This window comes from Eumetopias jubatus, unplaced genomic scaffold, assembly GCF_037043125.1.
Source record: "Eumetopias jubatus isolate StellerSeaLion01/CBP00866 unplaced genomic scaffold, mEumJub1_p1.0 scaffold_15, whole genome shotgun sequence".
Classification (NCBI taxonomy): domain Eukaryota; kingdom Metazoa; phylum Chordata; class Mammalia; order Carnivora; family Otariidae; genus Eumetopias; species Eumetopias jubatus.
This window is the reverse complement of record NW_028274821.1, coordinates 24,397,329-24,418,728: the sequence shown is the minus strand read 5'-3', so window position 1 is coordinate 24,418,728 and position 21,400 is coordinate 24,397,329. Positions and strand designations below refer to the sequence as shown.

At 45.0% G+C, this 21,400-nt stretch overlaps 1 protein-coding gene across 1 annotated transcript in view; it reads left to right on the top strand.

Annotated features, from left to right (window-relative positions):
- Positions 1–21,400, top strand: part of FRMD3 (FERM domain containing 3) — a 296,525-nt gene that overhangs the window by 216,885 nt on the left and 58,240 nt on the right. Inside the window, exons 7-12 of the mRNA XM_028122279.2 lie at positions 2,465–2,552; positions 4,277–4,365; positions 7,280–7,343; positions 8,591–8,679; positions 18,458–18,532; positions 18,841–18,909. Of these exons, the coding sequence (XP_027978080.1) occupies positions 2,465–2,552; positions 4,277–4,365; positions 7,280–7,343; positions 8,591–8,679; positions 18,458–18,532; positions 18,841–18,909 (474 nt within the window). The remainder of the gene's footprint in view (positions 1–2,464; positions 2,553–4,276; positions 4,366–7,279; positions 7,344–8,590; positions 8,680–18,457; positions 18,533–18,840; positions 18,910–21,400) is intronic.

Sequence of the window (21,400 nt, the reverse complement as noted above, 5' to 3'; positions counted from 1 at the left end):
CTGTGACTTGAAAAAAGAATCAAAGAAATTAGAAATTGTTTTGAAGGGGCCCATAGAGTGCTGATCAGAATGAATAAATAGAGATGTTGCCTTTATATATATCACAGTGAAACTTTAGAACACTAAGGCTAAAGAGGAAAGCCCAAAGGCTTTAGAAAGACTTTATTTTCTTAAAGCAGGTGTTTGCGTTAATCCCTCAGAAATACGTTCTGTAAAGGATGGATTAAAAATTATTCTTTTTAAAAAAAGAAAAAGGTAGCACATATGGCTGTCTTCCTTCTCCAAGGCCCTATAGATAATGGAAAAAGTACTAGAAAGCAGATCTAGGAAAGAATACCATTTTTGGATCTGAAGTCTACCAATGAGTCTGGAAGATGGGAAACAGATGGAGCAAATCCAGGTTAAACACATACGTAGGGTAGGAGTGATTCTGAGCGCTTCAGGCAATAGATACACAGGGCCGCCATCATGGTGAGTGGGCAACTGCATTTGGCTCAGTTGTGTAGCTTTGACCTCTTTCTCTGGTTCCTCGTGGGCAACAGCAGGCTTGAGCTGGAGATACCCTGTGTGTGTGGGCAAACCCAGAAGAATTATAATCTTCAGCTTCAGTTTAAAATCAAGTTACTAACATACACTCCTCCCAGATGGCATGCCCCACCACCCACTTCTTCCCTACAAACCTCTGGAGACCACTGCATTAAACAGATAACATCAGATTAAAAAAATGTCCATCCATGAATCACTTAAGAAAACATCAACTCTATGAATGTGAGATTCTGACTCAGCAAACCAAAGAACCCTCACCAAGAAAGCAGCATTAACAGCAAACAGTACTGGACTTTAAAGGAAACAAAGTGGGATTTCCTCAGAGGCTTAAGAGGAATTTATTGCATGAAATAGGAACAGGTAGCTATTTCAAGAGCCAAATAGATATGTTGGAAGTAAAATATTTAACTGGTATTTAAAAAAAACAAACCTCAGAAATGGGAAGAAAAGCAGGATGCACACAGCTGAAGATTACATTAGTAAGCTGGAAGTCCGAATTAAGAAATAATTCAGAAAAGGGATGCCTGGGTGGCTCAGTCGGTTAAGCATCTGTTTTCAGCTCTGGTCATGATCCCAGGGTTCTGGGATTGAGTCCTGTGTTGGGCTCCTTGCTCAGCGGAGAGCCTGCTTCTCCCTCTGCCTGCCACTCCCCCTGCTTGTGCTCTATTCCCCCCACCCTCCCGACAAATAAAATCTTGAAAAGAAAATTCAAAATGTAGTACAAAAAGATAGATTTAGAGAATGAAACAAAGGTTATAAGGTATGGAGGACAGACCTAGGGGTTTCAAGATCCATTTACTTGGGCCTGTCAAAGGAGAGGAGAGAGAAAGAAAGAATGGTTGGGGGTGAGGACAGAGGTTGGGAAGAGAAGAATCAAAGAGCCATGGAAAAATATGAGTCGTCGGATTAAAAGTGTCTCCACAGTGCTGATCATGATAAGTAAATAAAGACACTCCTCAGACCTATTCTAGTGAAATTTCAGTCACTCAGGGTAAAGAGAAGATCTCAAAAGGCTTTAGGGAGAAGGTAGATGGCATACTGTTTTGATTTAGAGGCATGATGACTCTTGAGGGGGTGAGGAGGGAATCCATCTATCGGGAGATGCTTGGGTGGAAATAGATTTAATACTACAATGTAATTCTACATTTTGGAAATAAAAACAAATTCCTGTTGTTTTCTTTGGCACACTCTTCTTGGTTGTTAGGGTTACCTATTTATCCTTGGGGAATGGTTTGGATTCTCTAAGATATGTTCCAAGACTTAGTCAAAATTGTAGTCTTTGAAATGCTGCACGATCCTGCTTTGGAAGTTAACCCCCAAAGGCTTCACAGTCCTCTCTATTGCAGCCCCTTTCCCCCCTCACTGAGGCCAGGACCTTGTTTACCACCCTGGAGGGCATAGCTGGGATTAGTGGCTGAGATTTCCTTTCAAAATCCAGAGCTTTCCAGTGGAATGGTTGACCGTTCTTCCTACGAGGATGGCTTTGTTCAGGCTTTCTGGTAGCATACAAGAATTGCCCATATTCTACCTTGAGCAAGAGGGAATGCTCTTTACCCCAGATAATCTTTTGAAGTGAGTAGGAAAGAACCGATGCTGAGTTCAATTTCACATTAAGATTGAATTTGCAAGGCTTTGCTTATTGGTAACTTGATAACCATGATTAACTGTACGGGTCACTGGAGTTCTCGGAGTACATGTAGGTTTATTATGGAACAATTAGCCAGGGAACATGAGCTCTGATTCCTTAGCAAAGAGCTCCTTGTGGTGAGGAATGATGACCAGTGTTACTGATTATTATTTACGTAGGGATTTCTCTCTTTTTTTTTAGTGTAGGATATCCCATTTTATTGAATGAAGGGACTTGAGGTTTCTGTAATCTTCTGTATTAACAACCTGACATTTTCTTGTGTGATTCTAGAGGCCAGAGCCCACCAGTTGCTGAATTTAACTTACTCCTGAAAGCTCACACTTTGGAAACCTATGGGGTAGACCCCCACCCATGCAAGGTGAGTGCCCCTCTTAGCAGGCCGACATATAATGATTGTTTTGCCCAAAGAGAGTTAATTAGCGTGGGGGATATTACTACAGGCTGACCCATTGTCCCTAATTGGAAGGGACAACAGTAGGCTGTAGTCACATGTTCTGGTGGCTGATTTTCTCCATTGCAAGCCTTCCAATGGCTTGCTAATTGCTATGTAGTAGCCACACTTGCCTAAATTAACATATATGATTCATTCATTTATCAAATGGATGGTTCTACCCCTGAGAACTTAAAGGATCCCAACAGATTTATTTTCAAGACCCTTGTCAGCAAGAAGGTAACCTTAAAAATTGGGAAAATAGAAGAAAAAAAAGATTTAAAATTATATTTTGACATTAGGAATTTTTTTTTTTTTTTTTTTTTTGCTTTCTTTGCTCATATTATTTGATAGTATTTCTCTCAAGCATGCATCAGAATCACCTGGGCTCCACTCCGGAGTACTGACTCAGAATCGCTGGGGGTACAGCTGGGGAATATGCTTTCTTAGCAAGTCCCCAAGATGATGCACACATTTTCCAGAAATGTTTTATGAAAATAGTTTTCTTCTTTCCATTGTTGTTAGGGTTACCTATTTATCCTTGGGGAATGGTTTGGATTCTCTAAGATACGTTCCAGGACTTAGTCAAAAGTGTAATCTTTGAAATGCTGCACGATCCTGCTTTGGAAGTTAACCCCCAAAGGCTTCTATGCATTAACTAACTATGCATTAACCAGACACTAACTAGAATTCTAAACTAACCATTTATCTCAGCCAGGCTCTTAAAGCTAAATTCTTGAGTTCTGCTGGAACATTTCTTTACCCGTATGGGGTCAGCTAATAGTATTTGGTAAAGTACTAGTTCTAGAGCTCTTAGTGCAGGCTGCTCATTAGAAATACCCAGGGAGCTTCATACTCCTGCCACCCAATGACATCAGGGTCTGTGGGGGAGTAGACCAGGCTCTCCAGATGATTCCAACATGCGGCCGAGGTAGAGAGCGGATAGTACTTGTTCACGTTGGCATTTTTATTTTTATTCACACAGTTATTTTAGCATATTTGCCAGAATCCTCTTCTGTAATGGTATAAATCAGTTTATTGCATTTAGTGAATTGGATTTTATCTACAATTTTGAGCCTGGTTGTTTTATTTATTACTTGGAGATGGACTTGATTTTTGTTGCCATCATTCCTTTTCTTTTCCTGATCTATGCTTAGGTTTTCCTGGTTGAAGCTGGAAGAGAAGTAGGCATTTCTGGACATATCTTTACATTAAAACTACTGGGAATTTTGTGTGGAATTTAATCAAGTTAAATTAGGGCTTTGGTTTCATAGCATCTTTGATTTTAGGGCTAATGATGACTGAGCACAGTTTGCCCACATTACAGGGCAGATCCGAGAACTTGGGTGGCCCCAAGACACACTTGGAAATAGACATAGTGGTTTGGGACTAATCTGCCTTTTCTCAGGATGTTCCCGGAGAGGTAGAGTTCTGTTCCTCCAAGGAAAAAGCTGCATATTCCCAGACCTTCCCCAGATTTTAGAAGCACTATCCTTGGAAGTCCCATCTCAGAAACTTAATTTATTGCCATGATCAATGGGATTAACCTGAAATTAACCCAGGGGGAGGATGAATGAGGATACCATTTATCATTTATTTTATATTTCTCATTCTCAATCCAAATGTTTTGGTTTCTCCTTTTTTTCTTCCAGGATTCAACAGGCACAACAACATTTTTAGGATTCACTGCAGCAGGCTTTGTGGTATTCCAGGGAAATAAGCGAATCCATTTGATAAAATGGTAAGGACTTCTTTGGGAAACTAGCTTACCATTTTTCTTAATCTTACTTTTCTTTCCCAGCCTTTGATACTTGTTTTTTGTTTGGAAATGTCCAATAGAATGCCTAGTATTCATTTCTTTGCCGTGGAGCGTCATTATAAAGGGATTATTCATCTATAAATAAAAGCCAACCTAGGTTGTCCTAGACCTCAGGAGACCTGGGGTGTGTCTTGGGCCCAGGGGCTCTGTCTCCAAAGAGAAGGTGTCCAGTGTTTCCTCACCAGGAACTGCTGCTCTGGCCAGAGGGGTGACCTGGGGTAGGGCAGGGCAGGGTAAAGGTACCGTGTTACCCAGTGTATCAGTGAAGATGCTTTTGGCTCGAAGTAACAGGGATGTCTGCTCATGGTGGCTTACAAATAAGAGGACTGATTATTTCACACAGCAAAAGTTCCAGAGGTTGGGCATTTCCATGATCCTTTAACTTAACTGCCTGACAACACCGTGAAGGACCTGGGTCTCCATTTTCTTCTCTGTCATCCCAGGGTAATGGCTTTTGTCCCTAGGCTCATGCTCGTAAGGTGGCCATGCAAGCAACTCTGGCCATCCCATCTTCATTCAGCAACACCTAGAGCCTGGAGGAGAGCATCCCCTTCCGTGTGTCTCCTATTAAAACTAGGAGGACTTGTTTTACAGAAGCCCTGTAGGAGACTTCCGGTATATCTAATAGGGCAGGATTGGCTCACACGCACCTACTTAAAGCAATCCCTTAGAGAAGAGTGGGAACTCCATGACTGGGTTGGTCAAATCAAGACCCACCTCTTGCGGCTGGGAGAACATGTCACCTTGAGGAAGAAGAAAGTCTGAGTCATGTCAATACAGAAGTGGGAGGATAGAGCAAGGTAGGTGACCAGCTGGGCCCATGGTGTCCAATCAAGGAGAAGATGGTTTGGGCAAAGAGCCAGAAGGCTGAACATATATGGAATATTGTAAAGGCTCAGTCTTGTTCATACCTTCAGCTTGATTCACTTTCCTCCCTGAGGACCCCTGACAGGTTTGTGATCCTCCCTCCCCCATCATGTCTCACTGGGTGGTGGGCTCCCCCTTGTGGCCTGAAGTTCTTCTTGATGGGCCAGTGGGCATCCACTTTGATTCGTGGGTTGGAAATGCCCTTGCATTTACCTGAACCTCAGTTTCGTGGTTCTGTTAGCTTCAGGATTTCCAGCACCCCTTTATCAACACCCCCACTCATGCACTGTCCTCTTGGCACCTCCCCCCTCCCTTTCAAACCTTCTCTGCTGGGTCAGCATCAGCCAGCTAATGTCCACTCCACTCCTACACCTTGTACTCTTTTTTCTGAGATCTCTGATTTCATAAATCTCTTCCTTGACCTTTCTGTCATTGCCTTTTGTTCAGCTCATACTTTCCGCTCCCCTCTGCACCCACTTGTTCTTTCTCCACAATGAGCATTCTCAAAACTCTTCTTCACTTCACTTCTCTGAGTCTCTGTGTACTCGGTCGTAAGATGGGAATCTATTACATCTGGCATTACGTATGGGGAGGAAAGGAGTTGAGAGAGAAGCAAATGCAACCGTGTTGTGAGTGGTGGGATTCATGAACTCTGACACCTTGTGGACGTGTTGCATGGTGGGGTGACTACTTTTCTTCCCTGTGTTTTCTGCACCTTGGAAAGAAGGGTATTAATCACCTTGCAGGCCATTCCCCAATAAACTCCCTACAGATTCCTGTTGACTTTGGGAAGCATGGATAATGTGGGGACTTCTCCCATCCTAACCTAGGACCACAGAAGACTTGCGGGTGAGATCCTCAGGTTTCTGAACTGCTTGAGCTCTGAAGTAGTTAAGGGAGAACCTGACATGTCTTAAGTGCAGATTAATTGCAAGTCTCTGCTCCTTGGGCTTCTGTTTCTTCCTGGGTCCACTGAAGAGTTAAGATGGACAATCCCTGGACCATTTGTTTCTGGTTCTACATCGTGGTGTTCCTGGTGGGGTGCCAAATGTCATCCCCACCCTTCTCCAGCCTCTGCCTAGGCATGTGTATTTGGCATAGCTGTGGATATGTTACCAAAACAAATTTTATTCCCACATTAATCCTAGTTTTGTTTTTTGTTTTTTAACATCCACTGAGCTGTGTCGCTCTTGCAAATCCTCTCCTAAGTTCGAACAGCTTAATGTAGGCACACTGTTCTTTTTTCCTCAGGAAAAAAACACAGGGGCACAAATCACTCTTTTAGAAATTAGATCAAAAGACTAAAAGAATTGTCTCCTCTCTACACATATTTGCTCACCAAAGAGGTGACCTAGGGTCCCCATTTCAGGCAGATTTTAATTGAGCAGCTCCTTAAGATAAAAACCCGAAGTTCCTCTTTTGACTACCATGTGTCAAGCTGTCCTCACAATTTTGAGCATCTCAATATTTAATAAAACTATTCTCCCATGAGCAGGGACAGTAGAAATGAAAATTTTGCAGCCTGGTGTGTGTGTTTCTCGAAGATGGATGTGAAAGTTTGAGGGAGACAGATACTGTGAATCCATATTGTTTCATTACCCGAACCTGAAATAATCACATTCTTCCTACCTCGCAAAGTGGGCTGGCCAATTAATATTGTTTTGGTCGTTAATGTTCACAAAGCCTCCAGAGCTCCTTGGAAGAAAGATGCAGCTTGACTGTAAAAAATGGAAGAAATAGTTCTGAGCTGCCTTTGGATCCTCTCTTGGGAAGATTATTGCTGTAAAATTCACTTGGGGGATTGTCACTGCTCATTAGGCCTTCACTGATGATAAGATAATATCTTGTTTCGCTGCAGTCGGCTTGGTATTTGCGAGTCAGCCTGATTCCTGTGGGAAACACAGGTACCTTGGTTAGCTGCCACTTTTTTTTTTTTCTTCTCATCCAAAGAGATTTTCTTTTCTTTTAGGCCGGATGTCTGCAAGTTGAAGTTTGAAGGGAAGACATTTTATGTGATTGGCACCCAGAAGGAGGTCAGTGACTACTTTTCTAACCTGTAGTTGTGTGTGTGTGTGTGTGTGCACACGAGAGGGACGCAAGCATAAAACATGCCTTTAGTATTGTAGCCCCAGAACACCACCACTTTGAAGCTTACAATGATAATGGAAGCTGTATGCTGAACATTTTAGAGGTAAATAAATAGTGGGTTTGCACATTTAAGAACAAAGTCAGTGAAATGAGTTGGTCAGAAAAAGACAAATAAGATTTCACTCATGTGGAATTAAAGAAACAAAACAGATGAACACAGGGGAAAGGAAGGAAAAATAAAATAAGATAAAAAACAGAGAGGGAGGCAAACCATGAGAGACTCTTAACTCTAGGGAACAAACAAGGTTGCTGGAGGGGAGATGGGTGGGGGGATGGGGTAACTGGGTGATCGGCATTAAGGAGGCATGTGATATAATGAGCACTGGGTGTTAAATGCAACTGATGAATCAGTAAATTCTACCCCTGAAACTAATAGTATACTACATGTTAACTAAATTGAATTTAAATAAAAAATTTTTTAAAAAACAAAGTCAGTGAGCAATGCTTGACCATATACTACTGTGTAAAAAATAGACTGGGATAGAAAATGGAAACTTCTCTTGAAACTAACACTGTGTGTTAACCAACTGGAATTTGAATTTAAAAAAAAAAAAAAGGAAAATGGAACCTCCTTCTACCTCTGTAATCTGCCAAAATATAGATTTATGAAACAAGTGAAGAATACTTCCAAAGCTAGATATTCAACCCCTGCTGGTTAGTTTTATAAATAGAGTCTATACGTTCCAGGAGTCTTAATGAAGCTACTGGATGCAGGTTGGGTTCATCAGGGAACGCATCTGAGAGGAGGCCGTCGTGGAAGCTTTGAGCCTTAGGGCTAGGTCTGGAGGTTTGCAGATTTTCTTGACTAGTTTTTAGATCAAGCACCGGTTATTCAGCGGTGGCAAAATTTTTAAAGGACTACAAGTCTGAATGAGAGGCGGGTGATTCCTGGGTTGTTGAGAGAATTGACTGTGAGGCTGTTTTTTGTTAGAAACAGGGCCCAGCTAGACTCAAGATGTCTGCAAAGGGTGAGGGAGGCGGGACACCATTTCAACAGCACTTTTAAGACCAGGGTAATGCCTAAGTTACTTTTAGTCTGTTTGGCAGGTGGGGGCGGGGTACAAATTGGTAAATACCTGAAAAAGATAAATTCTGTTTCACATGCCCTTTCTTGTTTTGTCTTTTTTATTAGAAAAAAGCCATGTTGGCATTCCATACTTCGACACCAGCTGCCTGCAAACATCTTTGGAAGTGTGGGGTGGAGAACCAGGCCTTTTATAAGTATGTAGCTTTTATTCATTTAATCATAGGTTGTAAAAGCATCCATGTAATCACTCATGTTTTGCAAATAGCTGCATATTCATTTCTTTTAATTCAGTTCTTTTCATTATATTTAAGAGAATTGTAAATTCAGTGCATTGTGCAGGGCGACTCCCAGCCAAGCCTGAGCTCCTCATTGGGTGATACTCATAGAATTGCAATGGGTGCCTTTTTTTTTTTTTTTTGCATTGATATTTCCATTCAAAATGTCACAGAATCTGTTTTTTATTGGGTGCCCCCCAAAGAAGCAGACCTTGAGAAGAGTTGAGTGCTAGTAGTTTCTTGGGGATGCGGTTTCTGGACATACCGGTAGAAGGGGTGGGGAAGGGAGGTGGGGCGGCAAGCAATATAGGGCATGTTATCCATCAGGTCACTCCTGAGGGCAGCTGTGCTCCGCTCTGCTGGGGAATTCTGTCAGGCTATAGAACTTGCCTCAGAATTCTCCCACTGACCAGCAAAGGGCCCGGGCTGTTTGTTTACCAATTCCTCACTCATTTTGGTTGAAGGCCACTTCAGAGGGCAGAGTTAATACTCTCTGGCTTACTCCGAGTGTCGGCTGACTCTGCTCTCACAACCAGAGAAAGCAAGCTTTGGCAGAGAGTCACAGGTGTTTGTGGTAAGAAACCTCCAGCACACAGAGATGGGAGCCAACGGCTTGTGGGTGGAATGTGGTCAGAGGCTGTGATCGTGGAAAGTCAGTACTGGACAGGACAGGACTTCAGAAACCATCCACAAAGCTCTCAAGTTTCAAGAGAGCTTCAAATTTAGGATCTTCCCACTGAGTTCCAGCTTCTCCTCTTTGAGACACACTTGCTGAGTGGAAGAGCAGTGGTGAGGGATGCAGTCAGGAGCCCAAGCCAGCCCTGCCCAGGGTGCCAGCTGGCCCCTGGAGCTCATCCACGTGGCCTTTGCTCTGTCTTCCCTCACACTGAATTCGGCCATGCTCATTAGACTCTAGTCTCTGAAAATGCTGAGTCTCTGAACCTCCTGGGCTTTAGCTGACAAGGATCAGAATGGATCAGGTTCGGACAATCTTTTTCAAATCCTTTTTTATTCACAGAACTCTTTTCCTCAAATAGAAGTGTAGGCAAAGCCTAGTAAGTAAAGAGATAAAAATAGAGGAGCTGTGGTTGTTGGCGAGGATCAGAGCTGGCACTGGGGACTCGAGACCCTTCACCTGTTGCTCACTGCTTCTCAGGAGCTCGGGTGACCAGTTGTCTGCATTTGCCCGGCCTTCTTCAGGCTTAGCATTGAGAGTCTTGTGTCCTGGGAGAACTCTCTGTCCCGGGCAGATCCCATCAGGAGTATAGTTTGAAAGCCCTTGGATGAGATGACCTCCAAAATGCTGTGAGTGAAGATATGTATCAAAAGACCGTCCCACAACCATCCTCACTTCAAGACATCAGTGGGTCCTATTGGGTATTTGGGAACTGGTATATAAGGGTACCTGACTGCCTCTGAAATCATGTCCAGGCCTGTCCATGCCCATGAGAGCTGAGAGAGGGAGATGCAGAGAGTTTGATGCTCTGCCTCTAGTTGAGGCCTGCATGTATTTTGCTGTTGTTTTTAATTATTTGAAAAATTGAGATCATATACCATAAAAATCACCCCTTTAAAGTATACATTCAGCAGTTTTTAGTATAATTCACAAAGTCATGCAACCGTCACTGCTATCCAATTCCAGAACATTTTTATCCCCTCCAAAAGAAACCTTGCATCCATTAACAGTCACTCCCCATTCCCCCCGCCCCGTTCCCAGACCTTGGCAACCACGGCTTACTTCCTATGTTTATGGATTCACCCGTCGTTCTGGACATTTTATATAGACAGAAACGTAAACTATGTTGTCTTTTGTGCCTGGCTTCTTTCACTTAAGGTCATGTTTTCAAGGTTTATCATGTGGTAGCAGCATCAGTACTTCGTTTCTTTCCATGACTGAATAATGATCCAATGTTTGGGTAGACCACATTTTGTTTATCCATTCATCAGTCGATGGATATTGGGATTGTTCCCTCTTTTTAGCTATTATGAATAATGCTGCTATGAATATTCATATAAAAGTTTTTCTGTGGACAGTTCTGTTAGGTTTATACCTAGGAGTGGAGTTTTGGGGTCATTGGGTAACTCTATACTTAATTTTTTGAGAAACTGACAAACTATTTTTTGGAGCCTAAGCTTTTGGAAGTCTTCTGTTCCTCCTTTAATGAAATCATCTGGTTCTTGTCAAGGGATCATTTAGAGACCATTAATTAGTCATTTTGAATGAGTGTTTTCTCACAAATGAGGGAGCTGGTAGATGGAGTTTTGAAACAAAGCAAAACAAGATAGATCATGACCTATTTTATTGTAGGTTTTTATGTACATATCTATACTGGATCAGATCTCTCTGAAGGTAGGAACTAAGTTCTATTTATCTTTTGATTTGCCAAAGACCCCAGGCATTCAAAAAATATTTCCTGGATCAATTGACAAGGCATGGTTCCTATCCTCAAGAGATTTGTACTTCATGGTAGACACCAAAAGGGAAGTACAAATAAAATGCTGGAGGGCACCCCAGAGGAGGGGTGAGTCTTGCTGCTGGGGGAGCCAGGAGGTAGAAGTCCCCTTCAGATGGAGGAAGGACATTCTGGGTAAGAGACCAAGGCAGGAAAGTGGAAGATATTGGGGAAGATGAGCAGCCACACAAGGCTGGAGTGGAGGGTACATGGAGTAGACAGGGAGGAGAGGAGGGGCCGGGAGCTCTTGGGGCCAGACAGAGGGCTCAGCTATCATGAAAGAGGCAGTAGAGAAGCGAAGGGTGTGGTTGATGCTGCTGACCACAGATGGTGGAAGGGGCGGGAGTAGGAGAGGAGAACACCCAGTGGACAGACCTTTTGGAGGCTTCTCAGTCAGCCCTTCTTGGGAGGAGTTTAGCATGGTTTTGAAGATCCTTTAGGTGAACTCATAGGATCTCCATCAAAGAATAACTTAGGACATTAATTCATTCTTTTGCACACACATTGTTTTAGCGTGTGAGGGAGTCAGTTGATTGCTAGAGTCAAAGACAAAAGCAGAATTGAAAGGAGGGGGAAGAAGGAGAAAAACCTAGGAACCAGGGAACTTGTTTTGCATATTTTAGGGTATGCACCATAGCTGGCACCTAGTAAAGAGGTCAGTGTGATAATCCTGTCATCATATCGGCCAACTGGGCATATCAGAGGAATCCTTCCCAGTCTTCTGTGGATGCTTCCGAAGACCAGGAGGGTTTAGTGGTCAGCACCTGTGGCACTGAACAGATCTTCCTTGACTTACAATGGGGTTACACTCTGATAAACCCATCCTAAGTTAAACATACTGTAAATTGAACCATCATATATTGGGGACCTTCTGTACAGAGGTGACCGAGTCCTTGCGCCTCTGCTTTGGTTAGGTCAGGCTACCCCGTCTCTCTCATGAAGACCCCTGATCCCTAATATTTATACCGATCTGAGTTTTCTTGGACCCTTTTGTTCCTTCGTTGATCTAATAACCATCCCTGTTCCTTATGGAGAAGGAAAGATACCACCTGTTCTGACCGGGCTGTGTGACCTTGGACAAGTCTGGCCTCAGCCTTCTCATCTACAGAACGGAGGGGACAGGGCCTTGGGCGTGGTTTGTTTGCCTCACTGTGGCCTAGTGTTCACGAGCATGGACCTTGGAGGTGAAAGGCTTGGCTTTGAGTCTTGACTCTGTCGCTTCCTAGCAGTGTGGCCTGGAACAAAGCACTTGAACTCTGAGCTCCAACTTTGTTTTTCATCCGTAAAGTGTAATACCTGCTGGGGAGTGCTTAGTTGTGCTGCAGTGACCATGACTATACCCCCCTCCACTAATGACAAAAGGTTTTTGAGTGCCCGTTGATTTCAGAGCCCCATCCCTTTGACTCTGAAGGGTTCTGATTCTGTTAAGCTCAGGGGTGAGTGCTGTCCCACTGGTGCTGCGTTGTAATGGTTTCAGCTGGCAGAGCAAGGTCCTGATTTTGTTTCCTGAGTTGGGAGTGGTTTGCTCCTTTTTCTACTTCACCTGCCATGGGAACAGGGAGGCCTGGTGGCTGATGCCTAGGAATTCCCTAGTGTGCTTTTAAGACATGGACGTGCAGTTGGTCGTCCACTGGCCCAGGACCACGATCAGGTTTGAAAGCCTTTGTTCTGAGATCTGCTGCCTGGGAATGGAGCCCAGTGCAGAAACTCTGATTTTCCCTCCTGCTCCAAAACCCCAGGGAATCCCCGACACAGACAAGTCACCATTTCAGAGTTTCCCATATGCCATGTGGTTTCTAGGCGCCACCACCCCCAGAGTACAGGTTCCCTGGAAGCGCATGGAGTCACTGAAGAGTTCAGTGGCTTGGGGAGTTTCCATTCAATCAGTCTGTCACACCTGCTTTATGCCATACACTGTGCTGGGTACTGGGGACAATGTAGAGGCTCAAATGATGCTCTTTGTCCCCAAGTTTGTATGGAATTGTTTGCAGGGCACAAAGGCAGTCTCTAAGAAATGTCTTACCCAGAGTCTGGTATGCATTTTGTCAGAGAAACGGCTTTATATTCAGTAGGTAAGGACCCTGAGAGCTCCCTACATGAGAGCCTCGCACACCTCAGTGAGCACCTGAATGACCCGGAGATCCTGAGAGAATGTGGAGTATGATTCAGGAGATTGGGATGGGGCATCAGAGTCCGTATTCCCCACCCCCCTTTTTTTTTAAGATTTATTTGAGAGAGTGAGAGTGTGCAAGCAGGGGTTGGAGTAGAGGGAGAGAGAGAGCATCTCAAGCAGACTCCCTGTTGAGTGTGATGTGGGGTTCGACCACACGACCCCAGGATCATGACCTGAGCTGAAATCAGGAGCCTGATGCTTAACCAACTGAGCCACCCAGGCATCCCCCAGAGTCCATATTTTTAATAAGATCCCTGGTGAGGCTGTGCTGCAGGCCCATTGTCCACACTTTGAGTACCAAGGTTCCAAACCAATGGTTCTCAGCGCTCGCTGACTGCACATTTGAACCACCTGGGAGAGCTTTTCAAAAAATAACAAGCTGTGGACATTATGCTAAGTAGAAAGAAGCCAGACACAAAAGGCCACATATTGTATGATTCCTTTTGTATGAAATGTCGAGAATAGAGAAATCTAGAGAGACAGAGAATAGATTTGTCCTTGTCTAAGATTGGGAGTGGAGGAGATGAGGGGGATAATGGGAGGTTGGTTATTCCTGGGTGAGATGAACATGTTTTCTCATTTTTAAACAAAATTTTGTAAATTACATTTAAGACTACTGAAGTGTGCAATCTAAAGGGTGAACTTTTTGGTATGTGGATTATATCTCAATAACTTTGTCATTTAAAAAAAATCAGAATCTGGGATGACAGACCTAGATATTGGTAGAAATAAATCTTTCCCAGGTGGTGCTCACACGCAGGCTAAGGTTAAATGCTTTAATACAGTGATTCTCAAAGTAGCGTCCTTTGACCAGCGTCAGCATCTCCTGGGAACTTGCTGGAAATGCAGATTCTTGGGTTCCACCCCAGACTTACTGAACCAGAAACTTGTGTTTTGAGACATGTGCTGGGTGAATATGATGCTCTTTGAAGTCTGAGAAACTGTGTAGCTAACGCATTATTTTAAAAAAATACAGGCCTGGATTTGCAGCCCAGTTGCCCCAGTTCTATCCTGTTACCATGATTCAGTGACTTAACCCCTCTGTGCCTCAGTTTCCTCACGTAAAAAGGTGGATTGCTTCCTCCTAGGAGAGAGCTGTGAGGATAAAATGAATTAATGTGTTTGAGATGCTTTGGATGGTACATGGCCCATCAGATATTCAAGAAGAGTTCGAGAAGATTCTTCTGTAGCTTCCATGAGGGGATTTTGATGGGGAGTTGGAGGTGGCAGTGGGGAGAGGGCAGGTGGGGAAGAAGGCTGGAGGGGAGAGGTTTGCTGTTCAGCTAGGTGGTGCATTCATTGCCTGCATTGGGCAGACGTTTGCTCCGGGCTCATTGTTGGTGTGAGAGACTGGGAAACTGAGCACCGGAGCACATCAGCTAGTTAGAGCAAACAGGTCCTCTCATTGTCTGTCAGAGGGTTTGAAATCATTCCCCCAGAATCTCCATGACCCAGAGGCCTGGCTTTGGTGGCTCGAGAGTGAGAAGTCAGTGGAGAGATTTTGAGAGTGATATTAGGGAGGGCAGGAAACTTATATAATGAACAGGTGCTTTCAGATAACTTGATCTTATTGAACGCTCCTCAGAACACTATGAATTAAGTATTGTAATACCCTCCCCCACTTAAAAAACTCATGGAGAAAGGAAGGCTGGGAAAAGCTACATGACTTGACCAAGGTCACAGGACCAAGAGCAGGTAGGAGCCTTGGGTCTCTGCTCTTCCAGGTAAAACACCACCTCTTGGGTCGTTCAAGAAGAATTTGGGGACTCAGAGGTTCTCAGGGGCAAGTGGGCTGCCTTGGAATGACGTTGGGGTGTTTGATAAAAACACCAACTCCTGGACCCCCGGCAGACCTGCTGGATGAAAATCTCCAGTGACAGAGCCTGGACACTGGTGTTTTAACCCTTATTCCAGATGCTGCTGGCATATGGCCAGGTTTGGGAACAACTGGAGGTGTGTCCTATCACCCGGCCACCTTCCTTTTCCCCTCACCATCTCCCTCCATCCTCTTGTGCTTCTGATTTCCCAGGGTTGTTCAAGCTCTCCGAATAAACTTCCGGGTGAAAAGTCCGCTAAAGCTCTCAACCCAAACATGATGGGGCGTCTACCTGCACATTTGGAAGGGTGGGGGACTGGTGGTCATGCTCTTGGGAGAGTGTCTCTGAGCAAACGACATGACACGAATGTTCATTATGGGCAATCAGCTGCCAGAAAGAAGGCAATGGTGTTTCCACGCCTCCCATCCTGAGCAGGCAGGCTATTCACTTTCTCTGCAAAATGTGTCTTCTGAGGGTTTGGGTGGTGGCAACGCACCTGAGGCCTCCCACCAAGAGGCGGCTCCATCGTAAGAGGCAGTGGACCCCTCTGAGGGCCTGGAAGAGCAGAGCTGAGGCTCAACCAGTGGAAAGCAGAGCTGCCTCCTCTCCCCACAAGAGGCTCCCTACACCAGCTGGGCTTGCCACACCTCTTTGGGCTTCTGGTATCTTCTATAACCTGGGCACAGAGTTGCATTTGAAAACCCCAATTAAGGCTCTTTTTCCTTTTTCATTAATTAATGTTTTTATTGAGGTATAGTTGGCACAATGGTTGGCACAATTACTTTCATGGGTTAAAAACTGCAGTTAAGGCTCTTTATCTTCTTAGCAGACTACTTTGTCCCAAGGATCTTTAGAACCTAGAACAGTAATAACCAACATTTTAAAGACAGAAGCTTCTTTTTTTTTTTTAAGATTTTATTTATTTATTTGACAGAGAGAGAGTGCTCACATGCGTGCACAAGGAGGGGCAGAGGGAGAGGGAGAAACAGGCTCCCCACGGAGCAGGGAGCCCTATGCGGGGCTCGATCCCATGACCCTGGGACCATGACCCGAGCTGAAGGCAGACACTCACCCAGGTGCCCTTAAAGACAGAAGCTTCTTTAAAGGTTTCTCTGCCTCCTACCTCTGAGGCCTGGGAGCAACACCCTGCCAAGAAGGTGGGGAGTTGATGAAGACCGCCCTTTTCTCAGGCTTCTGTAGATAACGTGTTAGGCTCACAGCTCCCTGGGTGTGTGTGGGGGGCGGGTGGTGGCAGGGGCAGGTGCGCCGGGAGCAGGCGTGTCCTCGCTGGAGGAGGAGGGCACCGTGGGACTCCTGTCCCATGTTGGCGTGCTTGCTGGGGATTTTTATCCTCTTGACTGCATGTGGTCTGTAGCCCAGCTCTGGCCAGCAGTCCGCACTGCCAGTCCCAGGGGGCAGGATCCTCCCAGGCGTGGATCTCATATGCTCCCACTCATCCTTAAGGGCTCCCATGCCACCTTCTCTAGGCCCTGCCTTGGAATGCATTCCTTCCCCTCCCCTAACCTGGACCCCCCCGCCCTCCTGTCTCATTCTCCCTGCTCCTCATTTGTCCCCAGTGCTCTTCTCTGTTGGCTCAGGCCATTTGTGGAAGTGGAAAGGGAGAAGGGGCTTCTTTGCAAAAGAGTGTGCCTCTGGCTTTTCATGGTTCTGAGGACAAAGGCCAAAATCCTTAACTAGGACAGCTTAAGGTCAGGCTGTGCTAAATTAGGGGGGAAAATGTATGTGTGTGGGTGTGTAATTACAATAATAATAACACGGGGAAATGCACATCAGATCTTTTTAGTTCCTCCAGTGCTCCAGCTCTCCGGGCTTTATGCCTACCGAGCCTTCCGCCCAGAACACTGCCCACCAGCTGCCCGGTTAACGCCTTCCTGTCCCTGGATCTCAGACCCATGGCCCCCAGGCTGGATTGGTCTCCCCCTCGAATGCTCTCATTGCATCTTTTCCTTCATGGCCCCCGGCACAATTTATAGTTATTCACTTATGTGTCTGGTTTTTAGATTAATATCCATTTCCCTTCTAGACCTTACACTCCATGAATGCAGAGGCCGTGTGTCTTCCCTGAACCTAGGGGGGGTGTGTGGACCAGGCTCAGCATTTGGTTAACAATTGCTCGAACAAAGGAACCAACTTCTGAGATGCCTAGCGTTCGGGATCGCTGCCCGCACAGAAACCTCTAACCCCAGAGCCCTAGCTATATGCTCGTCTTCACTCAGAATTCTATACAGCATATTGTTCTGTGTGTGTTTTCTATTAAGATTTTGGGACTCTCAATATTTTAAATGGTCCTGAATTCTTGGAGGCCATTCTTTCGAACCTGGGTTTAGTTGCAAGAGGCTTAAAGTGATTGCCGAGAGGCATTCTCAGCTGTCACAGCAATTTAGTGCCCTGTGTGTGGCCTGCACAGAGCCCACATTTTTGTTGTTTTCCAGAGTGCTGTGGTTTTGTTCATGGTTATAGGCTGCTTAGAGCTGCTGAATCAGTGTTTGGTCGGGCTTCTTGTTCCGCATGTGTCTTAGTCATCTCCCAGCCTGGCTTCCTTTAAGGGGCACTGGCTCATGGTGACCTCATTGGAGAATACTCAAGCCAGTGACCATGTCCCTGGTGACATGAGCCCCGTGGTCTCTTTTGGGCAGTACACAGTAGGTGTTTTCTTTATGACTTGGTGAGTGACCTGTGTCACCGGGAAGCTGTGTTCTGCTGCAGCATTGTTTCAGGCACAGGTGCGAAAGTGCCCATCCGGCCCCCCCCCCCCAGTGACCTGGAACTTGACACCATGTGACACAATCCGTCTTCTCTGTATCTTTCAAGTGGAAATTGGGAAAGAATCCTTTTGATCATCACCGTTGCCTGCAGGTCGTGATCCAGTAATGGATTCTGAAACGAAATGGGTGGGCCATCACCAGGATTTAGGAAGAACAGAAAGAGGGGCGCCTGGCTGGCTCAGTTGGTAGAGCACGTGACTCTCGAACTCCAGGTCTTGAGTTCAAGCCCCACGCTGTGCATGGAGCCTACTTTAAAAAAAAAGAAAGAAAGAAAAGAGATAGCAGAAAGTAATACACATAGGGAAAGTATTTTTTGGTGAAACTTTCCTTCAGGTGTGTGTGCACATGTGCAGTCCTCCAGTAGCATATATTTCTTATTGTCAAAAATATCCAGTCCTCACACTTTATAGCATGTCTCACTCAGACTTGACAATCTAACTACCACCTCTGTTTTGCTGCTTCTTTAAGGTATGCGAAATCCAGTCAGATCAAGACGGTGTCAAGCAGCAAGATATTTTTTAAAGGAAGTAGATTTCGATATAGGTGGGTACCTGTGGTTCCATTTTGATGGTGATTTAGGGTGGGGGCACTCATTTACTTTTTGAATATTCTGCTTATAAATCAGTGCGCTTTGGCTTGTACGCCTGTTTTGGTCCTCCCTTTCCAGTCCACTCATGTCTGACACTCATGGGCCCCCCTCAGATTCCATAGTAACTTCTCTGATGGAGGAAGAGAAGGCATGGATTTCTAGAGTGGATCAGACCATTGTGAAGTTAAAAAATAAAATACACGAGCACATCCCTCCCCTTCTCCTGTGAGTGTGTGTGCACAGATGTGTTTTTCTTTTGCAGCGGTAAAGTTGCCAAAGAGGTGGTAGAGGCCAGCTCCAAAATCCAGAGGGAGCCTCCGGAAGTGCACAGGTAAGTGGGGTGGTCTCGGGGGCTCTGGGAGGCTTCAGGGATGGACAGAAGGTTTTCAAGCTTGCTTTGCCAAATTCTCTATAACAGGAGAGGGTGTAAGGGCACCACGTGCCTGTACCTGTGTCAGTGTGGGTACATCTGTTTCCAGGCCACGGCACTTTTGCTGTCCTGGGATTTCCCAGGGACAGACTTGACAGGGCTGTGGTGTGAGTGCGGTCCGACTCCGTTTTGAGTTGCTTGCTCTGTGGGGAGTCATTGGCTTGATTGGGCCCGGAGTGTCACATGAACAGTGTGTGTGAGGCACAGTGGTGTCATCTCCTGGCCGAGTCTGTCGTCCTGCCCTCTTAGAACTGCTCTCTGTTCATCAGATGTGGCCAGTACCCACTGGCCCGACTTATGTTAGACTATTTCACACGAGGAAGGCAGGCGGTGCTTGTCTCTCCCAGGGCTCCTCACTCCCAAAGGTCACTCAGAGGAATGAGGAACTTAGTCATTAGTGGTTTAAGAGGACACATTTTCATAACGTGGCAGCATATGCCATTCTGAGAATGAAATATTCTCTTGGTCATGTTGGACTTTATATCACCATGAGACAGATCATTGCACACACTAAACCTCAAACATGCTAACTATCTAAAGCTGAACATTATCATGACGTTCTCCTTTTTGAAGGCAAGATCATCCTAAGTTATGTTTTTTTAGGAGGTTCTCACACACTTGTTGGCACCTGTTCCTTCCTTCCCCTTCTGTGGACATGGAGGAATCTCCCTTATGCTCATGTTTGCCCAGTCTCCTCTGTTTCCAGCATGACCCCGTGAGCTGGGTGCCTCTTACCTTATTCCCTGGGTTGTTGGGTCTCTTGGAAGAGTGGCTGAGCCAGCCTGGCCCAGCATTCAGACAGCACTTCTCTCCCACACAGGAGAGCAAGACTATAGTTGGCACAGGATCCCATGCAGATGTGTACAGAGAACAATTCATTCCTGGTTTGGGTGACCCAGTGAGAAGCTGTCATGTGCACGTCTGCAGAAGTGGTCTTTCCTGCTTCTCAAAGCAGGAGAAAGCTATAGGGCTAGGGAAGCTGGAGCACCGCGGCAGAACTGTGAAAATCTTCTAACCTACCTCTTGATAACGCTAGTCTTTTATTTGTATTTACTTATTTTTAAAATAGTCTTTACAGTCCCTCTTCTACCACAAATTGTGGTTACTCGGTGTGGCAGAAATGAAAAAGAGGAAATAAGATGTATCATTTGAACTTTCCTAGACTCTGGGCCAGAAATGACCTTAAGGATCACCTAATTTGATGCTTCTATTTTATAGACAAGGGAACGTGGGTCTCGGAGAAGTTAAAAGATTTATCTAAAGTCATAATTTTTTTTTTTGTGGCAGACCTAAGCCTGTGTTCTTTTCTTTGTAGCCTTTGCCATCCAGAAACCCTCTGGCATTCTCTTAGAAGCTGGGAGGCAGGACCACCCCAAGGGATATGCTTGGGTTTTAGTCTTCTAACATGAAGTGTGAGTGTTTGATCTTAAAAAAAAAAAAAAAAAAAAAAGAAAGAAATACTTGATGCTGGGGAGTTCTCTTGACAGCACAAACACAAAGAAGGAAACTGTTTTTAACAAAATGCTTTCAGAGACTCATATTCCCAATACGCAAGACTTTCCAAGAATCCCATAGTTATCATATATAGATGGTTAGTGAGATCAAAAATAATTAGAAAAAGTATTTCTTTTTTCAATCGAGGTTTGCTTAATTTATGGGAATCAAGGATTCCTAGATCAGGGCTTCTCAAACTTTAACTTGGACAGGGATCACCTACGGATCTTTTTAAAATCAGATTCCGATTCATGAATCTGGCATTTCTAATGAGCTCCCAGGTGGTGGCCATGTGGCGGGTTCATGGACTACACTTTGAGTAACCAGGCTGTGGGAGTGAGGGGAGAAGAGTGGCCATGGTGAGAATCTTTTCCTGAATGGACCGAACCACTAGAGGGGATGGGAAATGAGGCATCAGTCCATTTATAGTTTCCTTTTTCTGGAACCTTCTAAAATCCCCCAGGGATGTAACTGCACACAAGGACCTATAGACCCTTGACACACTGGTTCACATGCTATTTCTTCCCCTTCCACTGACCCTTTTTATGTGTATATGAAAGCCTATTGAGTCCATATGCTCAGGACACCTCTCTGGTCCTCAGCTTTTTGGCATTATCTCTCAAATCCCTGACAATATAAGGAAGAATTTGTTTAAAGTAATGATGCAAAGCAAGCTGTGGGAGGAAAAGGCTTGTGTCTGTTTGGTCATCTGTGTATCACTCAACACCTAACCCAGCACTTGGCATATAGTAGAGGTCAGCACGTAGTTGTTGAACGAACCTATGAACCTGGGGTGTGAGGTGATGGCAGCAGGCCTGCAATTTTCTGAGACCTGAGATCTGTCCAAGGTGCTGCCCTGGGGACCTTGACCTCCCAGGAGGCAATAGTGCTTCCAGAG